Here is a 9,970-nt window from a genome sequence, read left to right on the forward strand (position 1 = left end):
ACGTGACGCTGCATCTGAAGTGGGCGTGGCCTCGCCTGTCTTCCGGGGGCGTGTCGAATCGATCAGGACGATCAGTTTTCGCAGAGCGGCATCCAGAATCAATCGGTTCGAGATGAGCGTTGTTTCTGGTTTCGGTAAAGCGCTGGTCATCATCACCGGAGCGTCTAAAGGCTTCGGCCGGGCTCTGGCTCTGTCCGTAGCGCCTCGTCTGGCAGCGGGCTCGGTTCTGATCCTCGCGGCCCGATCGGACGACAGACTGCAGGAGCTGAAGCGGGATCTGTGCCGCGGGGAGTCCGGACTGACGGTCCGCTGTGTGGCGGCTGATTTAGGGTGTAAAGCGGGTGTAGAGAAAGTCCTCACCGAGACCAGAGACACCGATCCGGACATCGATCATCTGCTGCTCTTCAATAACGCAGGTGCGAGTTTAATACTCCTGCTGACACGTAACTTTAAACACACTTAATAGTTTAATATTGAACACATCCTCACAGCTCTTAAAGTGCAGAAAACATGCTGGAATCTATGTAGTCTAACCTATTTTCACCATATGCATTGATAAATCATAATTATGACATACTAAGTGATAATTATGAGATGAAAAGTAAATTATGACAGTCATATGTATGACAAAAATTGAAATGAGATATGCTAGTCAACATAAAAAGTCAGTGACAGAAAGTCATAATTTTGATTTATTTGTATCCCATTTATGACTGTCATAATTTCGATTTTTATTTTTGCCACAATTTCGACCTTTTTCTCATAATAATGACATAAAAAGTCTTTTCGATTTTTAATCTCATAATTTAAATTTTTTTCATCTCAGAATTATGACTTTGTATGTCACTAATTCGAATTTTTTGTCATAGTTTAGATATTTAAATCTCACAATTACTACATAGAAAGTCCATTATTATGGAGGACCAAATTACTCAAAATGAAATAATTCAATAAAACAACAATTAAATGTAACAGTTTATTCTGAAATAATTAAATAATTAATTTATTTAATTATTAATTCAATTATTAAATCAATAAATAAATGAATCTATTTATTTTGTAAAATTCCATGAAAACACAACATTTATCGTTTAATATATTTCACAATATCCGCTTTCACACACTATTGTTTTGTTTAAATATATATTTTTTCATAATTAAATGTGCTTTTTCAAAAAGCTGTTTTTCATAATAATATGCTGCATTTTTTACGAATGACGCCTATTTGACGAATCATGTATTTCCAAAGTACGATTTTCCCAAAGATTCTTTTCATAATAATAGAGGACATTTCACAAATGCCAATTAACAGGCAGTGGGCGGTGCTTGGCGCTAATTGGCTAATCCTTTTGGATGAATTACTTATGTCTGGCGTGGTGAACTGAACGTTCGATATGCATCGGCACTCATAGACATTATTTATATATTTAAATATATTATATATTTATTTATATATATTATTTATTCATTTATTATAATGTCTGTGTCGGCACTGTGCAAAACGTTCTATTTCGGCTCGTGCACAGTCTTCACACAGACGAGCGCGTGCATCAGTCTATCGCTAATGCCGCTGCGGAGGGTCTATTTTTTTCCGGTGTAATCACAAAACAAAATGCACACAAACGTGTCCCCTCTTTTGAAATGCAATCATTGCTGATCATTTGATTTTAATGAGGAGAAAAATACTTCGTGAAGGTGGGACATGGCGTTCCGTGACTAATGTCACCAACCACATGAAGATCGATTTGTCGTGTCTGTCCGCTCTCCAATAGGTTGTTTGCAATCACGTGGTTCTGGTGACGCGCGAAATTCCGGTGGAGGGCAAGCAGTGAAAATTATAATGGAAGAGATGGGGAAAAGTCCTTTTTTTGCTGGTTTAGAAAGGTATAAACAGAAAATCACAATATGTTGGACGCGATCCTTATGTTATGAAGAGGAGCGACTTTCCCGCTGAATTAAAAGACTTTCCTGCCATCGAGGAGGCAGATATATCTGCCTATATATATGCAGATATAGCTATAGAGGATGTGAAGCTGCCGTCACGCCGTGTTCAGTTCTAGTCTGTGTTTGTTTATATCGCGCTGCCTTTCTGCTAGTGAAGTTAGAGCAGTATTTTGATTTTCTGTCGTGATTGTGAAAAATGTCGCCATTGTAGGTAATTTATGCTGAATCGAGAATTGTAATAGGATGGTAATACAGTTTTCGCCTTGGTTGAGAAGGTGAAGGAAGACGACTAGCAAATGTAATAATGTCACTAAATAAACCCACTGCCTTTCACTCAAAATAATCACCTACTTTGCTGAGTTTTGTATTTGGTTTTTGTGTAATAATTAACATTATGTTTTAGAGTATGATCACTCGGCTTGTTAATGATTATAACTTGCACACAGCCACTTCAAAACTGTTCACGAGCTTCTATGGGTTTGATTTTGGTTGTCATTTGTTGAAATAAATACAAAAATACAGCGTGTCTGTGTCCTGAACGTGACCCTCCGAGGTCATATGGGAAAGTGAATATTTACAAAAACAACATTATAACTAGTTACATTTACACGCTTCCAACAAATAAATGGATCGACTAAAGTCAGCTTGTTGAACACATTTATTTTATTTGGACATTTTCTACCATACGATGGCTGAAGCAGCAGCGCGTGACATTGTTCTCATGGTAACCAGATCAACATTGTGAACAGAAAACTACAAAACTGAAGTGAAAATACCAAATTATAATTAAATAGGATAAAATATCTTCTCCTCCCTGCAAACGATAGCATGGAGAATGTGAATATTTAACCAAGTCAAAAAGGTAAGCAGCTATCCATATTCATTTAAGTACCAGCAGACGCAAAACGCTATAAAAGGCGACAACTTTTAAAGTTAAAAAACGAAATAAGTTATAAAAAACGGTTTAAGCTATGTAAACGATATAAACACCTTCTGGGTTCTCGATTTTACCGATTTGAGCAACCATAAACGACGCAAAACATGCGAATTTTGAGTTTTTGATTCTTATATAGACAGTGCGTTCCAAACGGGATATATCGCCCTCCGAAGGGCACTTCGGAGTGAAAATAATCATGGCCGCCATATTGAAGGGTCGTTCCAAACCGAAGTGCTCAAAACTGGCAACTTCAAAGGGCCCTTCGGAATTAAAGATTTCGAAGGGAACAACTGATGGACACTTCGGGCCCCCATGATCCTTTGCACAGGGAAGTTTGACGTCACAGGATGGGTACAGGAGGCTCAGAGTTCGATTAACTATAAAGGTATGTATAATATTTTATACATATTTTAAATATATAATATTTTTCTGTACTACTGTAGCCTAATATTTATATGAGTTAGATTTGGTACACTATTATGGTCAAAACGACTTTCTACTTCAACAAAAATACTTTACAGCTCCCTTTATCAGTCCATTCAAATGTTTAAAATACATAAATACAATATAGCCTACATGCGATAAACCTAAAATAAATAAATAAATAAATAAACTAACGTTAAATAAAGGCCGCAGCTTGCACAATCTACTCCTCTTTGATTGTCTTGTTAAGATGACGCAGAAGTGCGTTCCAAAAGAAGAGTTTTTTTGATCCCTTCACCCTTCATCCCTTCGAAGCTCTCACTCCGGAGGGTAAACCCTTTGAAGGGATTAGGGCATAGGGATGAGCCCTTCTGAATGGAACGCAGGGAAAAACATCACTCCCTGCCCTCCAGACTCATTCGCGCTGCTGCTGTGACGTCATGTGCAAACAACCTATTAGCGCCAAGCACCGCCCACTGCCCGTTGATTGGCATTTGTGAAATGTCCTCTATTATTATGAAAAGAATCTTTGGGAAAATCATGCTTTGGAAATACATGATTCGTCAAATAGGCGTCATTCATAAAAAATGCAGCATATTATTATGAAAAACAGCTTTTTGAAAAAGCACATTTAATTATGAAAAAAAAATATATTTAAACACAACAATAGTATGTGAAAGAGGATATTGTGAAATATATTAAACAATAAATGTTGTGTTTTCATGGAATTTTACAAAATAAATAGATGCATTTATTTATTGATTTATTTAATAATTGAATTAATAATTAAATAAATTAATTATTTCAGAATAAACTGTTACATTAAATTGTTGTTTTATTAAATTCATTATTTATTTAATTTTATTCATAATTTAGGTTTTTATTTCATAATTTACATTTTTTTATCTCATATTTTAAATGTTTTAATCTCATAATAATGACTTAATTTCGTATGTCATAATTTCGACTTTTATCTCGTTTAAATTTTGATCTCAATTTTGTCTTTTTATCATAATTATAATTTAGTATTTCTATTTTTTTTCTCCAATTTTGACTTTTTGATTTTTTTTCTCATAATTTTAACTTTTTTCTCAATAATAACGTCATAATTTCAATTGCTTTATCCAGTAAATTTAACTTTTATATTATATATGACAGTTAATAGGTCATAATTTCATATTTTCCTCATAATTTAATCTTTTTTTATCTCATGATTTCATAATTGTAACTTTTATCTCATAATTTAGATTTTTAATTCATAATTTTATCTCATTGTCTCATTTTAGATTTTTTAATCTCATAATAATAACTTAGTATGTCATAATTTCAACTTTTATCTTGTTTAAATTTTGATCTCAATTTTATCCTTTTCTCATAATTCTAGTTTAATATCTCATAATTTTGACTTTTTTCAATTTTGACTTTTTTATCTCATAATTTTAACTTTTTTCTCAATGATGACATTTATCTAGTAAATTTAACTTTATATATAATAGGTCATAATTTCAGTTTTTTTAATCTCAATTTAGATTCTCATAATTTTGATTTAGTATGTTATAATTTAAATTTTTATCTCATAATTGTAACTTTCTCATAATTATGACTTAGTATCTCATAATCTCCTCCAATTTTTTTCAATTTGGACTTTTTATCTCATTTTATCTTATCTCTTAGTGTGTAATAATTTAACATTTCCTCATATTAAATATGACTTTATAATGTCATAATCTTGCTTTTTTTCTGTGATGATTCTGATTGAGCAGAGCATGATTTGTTCTCCAGTGCTGTAAAATGGCTTCATCTCGTGTCATGTGACCGCAGCTTCTCTCGGGGACGTGTCGCGGTACTGCCGTGACTTCACGGATGTGGACGAGGTGAACTCGTACCTGTCTCTGAACGTGAGCTCGGCGCTCTGTCTGACGGCTGGAGTCCTGCGCTCGGTGCCGCGGCGCGCCGGTCTGACGCGCGTCATCGTCAACATCAGCTCGCTGTGCGCGCTCCGGCCCTTCCCGTCCTGGGTCCTGTACTGCAGCGGGAAAGCGGCCCGGGACATGATGTTCCGCGTGCTGGCGGAGGAAGAGCCGGATCTCAGAGTCCTGAACTATGCGCCAGGTACCAGAACTGACAGCTTCCCATTTACACACAGGCTTCCATTCACAAGCTTGTGATTCCATTTAATTCGATAATTCCTTTGGATATATATCAGGTACACAAAGATTATTGTGATTATTGGATGGCATTTAAAGGGTTAGTTCACCCAAAAATGAAGTTTCTGTCATTAATTAATCACCCTCATGTCGTTCCACACCTGTAAGACGTTAGTTCATCTTCAGAACACAAATTAAGATATTTTTGATGAAATACAAGAGGTTTTTTTATCCCCACAGAAAGCAACGAAATTACCACATTCAAGGTCCAGAAAAGTAGTAACAGCATCGTTAAAATAGTCAACATGACTGCAGTGGTTCAACCTTAATGTTATGAAGAGACGAATACTTTGTGTGCAAAAACAAAACAAAAATAATTACTTTATTCAACAATTTCTTCTCTACTCTGTAATTCCTATGCTGTTTATGTTATAGAAACAGTGAGGGAATAGCCTCAATAATGGGGGAATAATTAAACGTGATCTTTACTCACTACAAAATTGGAAACCATACTTTTAATGGCTAAAAACACTATAGAAAACAGATTTTCTGGCCATTTTGTTCTCCAGAGCAAAAATGCATACATTGTGCCAGAAGAAGACTTTCAAATGTAGCATGACCATGAAAAGACATTGGTATTTTGATTTGAAGCGTTTTATTACAATCTTACATGCATCATGGGTTTGTTACCCAGCGGCATTATTGTTCAGCGGGGGTTTCGGTCCTACACTGTTCATTTCTAACTCCTGTGCTCTCTGATGGACGTGTGTTAAAGATGTGCCGTGGTTCCCGCAGGGCCTCTGGACACGGACATGCAGCTGCAGGCGAGGAGCAGCTCTGCGGACGACAGTCTGAGGAACACGTTCAGCGTCATGCACGCTCACGGTCAGCTGCTCACCTGTGACCAGTCCATCAGCAAACTCATGACGGTGCTGCTGGACGACAAATACCCCTCAGGAGCCCATCTGGACTATTATGACTTATAGGGTTTGTGCCTTAAAGTCGGCATTGAAGAGAAGTTACACTAGTCATTTCTTCCCTATTGTGCCGTAAATCAGAGTAAAACAGCTTCTCAAACAAGAACAAATGTAGGGCGGGGCTTGATTTTGTCAGTAGGGAATTGATTGAATGGTTGTGGTTTGCTATTGGTGGATCTCATGTGAGTGACAGGTTGCCCCGCCCTCATCATCAGAGAAGAGAAGAGATGCTGCAAGAGGGAGGGGAAGATATTCAAGATTATGAGGAACATGAATTTAAAACAATGATTATATGCAAAAGTTCATTATGACATAAAAAGTCATCATTTCCATTTTTAATCTCATTATTTAGATTTTTTTTTTTTATCTCATAAATCTATCTTTTCATCTCATAATTATACGGAAGAGGATTAGGGCCAAGCAATAATAAAAAAGAAAACTATCTCGAGATTAAAGTAGTTAAATTTCGAGAAAAAAGTCGAGATAAAATGTTGAGAATAAAGTCATTAAATTACGAGAACAAATTCGTTAAATTATGAGAAAAATGTCGTTAAATTTCGAGAGAAAATGTTATCTCGACTTTTTTCTTGAAATTTAACGAGTTCTCGTAATTTAACGACTTTTTTCTCGTAATTTAATGACTTTATTCTCAACATTTTATCTCGACTTTTTTCTCGTAATTTAACTACTTTTTTCTCGTAATTTAATGACTTTATTCTCAATATTTTATCTCGACTTTTTTCTCGAAATTTAACGACATTTTTCTCATAATTTAACGAATTTGTGCTCGTAATTTAACGACTTTTTTCTCGTAATTTAATGGCTTTATTCTCAACATTTTATCGACTTTTTTCTCGAAATTGAATGAATTCTCGTAATTTAACGACTTTTTTCTCGTAATTTAACGAGTTTATTCTCAACATTTTATTTAGACTTTTTTCTCGAAATTTAACGAGTTTTTTCTCGAAATGTAACAACTTTAATCTCGAGATGGTTTTATTTTTTTATTATTGCTTGGCCCTAATCCTCTTCCGTATAATTATATAAAACTTTGTATGTCATAAATTTGAATTTTTTGTCGTAGTTTAGATATTTTAATCTCACAATTACAACATAGAAAGTCCATTATGTCCATAATTTCCATTTCAATAATTTCATCCATTTTATCTCATAATTTCGATTTTTGTTTAATAATTTAATTTTTTTTCTCATATTTTAAATTTTTTATCTCATAATAACTTGGTATGTCATAATTTTGACTTTTATCTTGTTTAAATTTTGATCTCCATTTTATCTTTTTCTCATAATTTTTTTTCTAAATTATGACATCATAATTTCAAATGATTTATCTAGTAAATTTAACTTTTATATTATATATGACAGTCCAATTTAATATGAATTTAAAACAATGATAATATTCACCAATAAATCATTTAGAATAAATATATCCATAAAAAACTAGAATTGTCCATTTTGATTTGATTTAATGATTGATTAATTGAGGTCAGCATTAAGTGCAGATGCTCTGTAATGAACTAATCTCATATACTGTATACGTAATGAATTAAAACACTATCGGAGAGAAGAGAGAGCTGTAATCGGTGTATTGAAGTGTTTCGAATATTTCAGTAATGTGATGAAGAGAAAAGTGCCTTGACTTTAATGTGTAAATTTTCCTGAAGATTTTACTTTCAGATTATAACCTGAAATTCTGGACCAAAAGAAAACTCTGTTTGTGATTATTGTGTCAAGTGTTTCTTCATGATGTGCTCATTAAAATAATTGTTTACTGATGTTTTGTTCTATTGTTCGCTGCCGTTTGTCATATAATGGTGAATGTAATAATGTGCAAATATGTTTTTATTCAGGATTGTTCACTTTATGTCTTGAATTGCTTTCTATATATTTTTTTTAAATAATAAAATTATCTTTATATAATGTATTATTTATAGTTTCTAAGAATGTTTTTCAATAATCAAAACTTATATTTTGTGTGTATTCAGTATAAAAATGATGAATAATATAATGTGAACTTGTTGCATTGCAAAGACAGCCTTATGCCCACATAATCTCTGTTTTATATAAAGCAGACTCTGTCACCTGATTAAATGCCTGTTAGTTCCTGCACTGTTTCTCTGTCATGTTTGCGTTGATCTTTCCACACTCCTGCTGTAAACAGTTTAACAAAACACGCGCAGCTGTTTGGAGCGATGGCACTTTTTCCGAAAATCAATCAAGTCTTTGGATTTCACACACACCTGATGTAAACGCTGTACATGTAAACTCCCAAAGCTGCTGTTTTCCCAAATCATTCCTGAGAACGTCTTCGACTACGAAACGTTTATGGTTGATTGTACAGACTTTTTTTCAGTCATTTCCACCACAGTTTTGCCCCTAAAACAGTTGTTTCTAAAGTTAGTGTACTTGTTTCTCTAAGAGGCTTTCAAACTGGGGTCAGGGGAAAAGTCTAGACAAAAAAATATAAAATAAAATAAATGAAATAAAAATTGATTAAAATTAAATAAATTATACATTTAACAGTACATTACAAACAATATTTATAGAAACTAATTTTAGTTTTATAATATTAATTTTTCAATGTACAAACCATATTCTGGAAATGTTGGGACGTTTTTTTAAATTTGAATAAAATGAAAACTAAAAGACTTTCAAATCACATGAGCCAATATTATATTCACAATAGAACACAGATAACATAAATGTTTAAACTGAGAAATTTTACAATTTTATGCACAAAATGAGCTCATTTCAAATTTGATGCCTGCTACAGGTCTCAAAATAGTTGGGACAGGGGCATGTTTACCATGGTGTATCATCTCCTCTTCTTTTCAAAACAGTTTGAAGACGTCTGGGCATCGAGGTTATGAGTTTCTAGAGTTTTGGTGTTGGAATTTGGTCCCATTCTTGCCTGATAAAGGTTTCCAGCTGCTGAAGAATTCGTGGTCGTCTTCAATTTAATCATGCATCAAATATTCTCTATAGGTGAAAGATCTGAACTGCAGGCAGGACAATTCAGCACCTGGACTCTTCTACAATGAAGCCATGCTGTTGTAATAGCTGCAGTATGTGGTTTTGCATTGTCCTGCTGAAATACACAAGGCCTTCCCTGAAATAGACGTCGTCTGGAAACCTTTATATACCTTTCAGCATTCATAGTGCCTTCAAAAACATGCAAGCTGCCCATACTGTATGCACTTATGCACCCCCAACCATCAGAGATGCTGGCTTTTGAACTGAACGCTGATGACACGCTGGAAGGTCTTTTTCCTCTTTAGGACACGGCGTCCGTGATTTCCAATAAGAATGTCAAATTTGGACTCGTCTGACCATAGATCACTTTTTCCACTTTGAAACAGTCCATTTTAAATGAGGCTTGGCCCACAGGACACGACGGCGCTTCTGGACCATGTTCACATTTGGCTTCCTTTTTGCATGATAGAGCTTTGGTTGGCATCTGCAGATGGCACGGCAGATTGTGTTTACTGACAGTGGTTTAGTTGGCATCTGCAGATGGCACGGCG

At 34.6% G+C, this 9,970-nt stretch overlaps 1 protein-coding gene across 1 annotated transcript; it reads left to right on the forward strand.

Moving 5' to 3' along the window:
- The first annotated feature begins 11 nt into the window (after positions 1-11).
- Positions 12-6,608, forward strand: spra (sepiapterin reductase a). Its single transcript, XM_048189877.1, has 3 exons — positions 12-416; positions 5,126-5,416; positions 6,247-6,608. The coding sequence occupies exons 1-3, from the start codon at positions 113-115 to the stop codon at positions 6,435-6,437; spliced, it is 786 nt and encodes a 261-aa protein (XP_048045834.1). The 5' UTR covers positions 12-112; the 3' UTR covers positions 6,438-6,608.
- Positions 6,609-9,970: the final 3,362 nt, after the last annotated feature.

This window comes from Megalobrama amblycephala, linkage group LG4 (genome assembly GCF_018812025.1).
Source record: "Megalobrama amblycephala isolate DHTTF-2021 linkage group LG4, ASM1881202v1, whole genome shotgun sequence".
NCBI classification, from domain to species: domain Eukaryota; kingdom Metazoa; phylum Chordata; class Actinopteri; order Cypriniformes; family Xenocyprididae; genus Megalobrama; species Megalobrama amblycephala.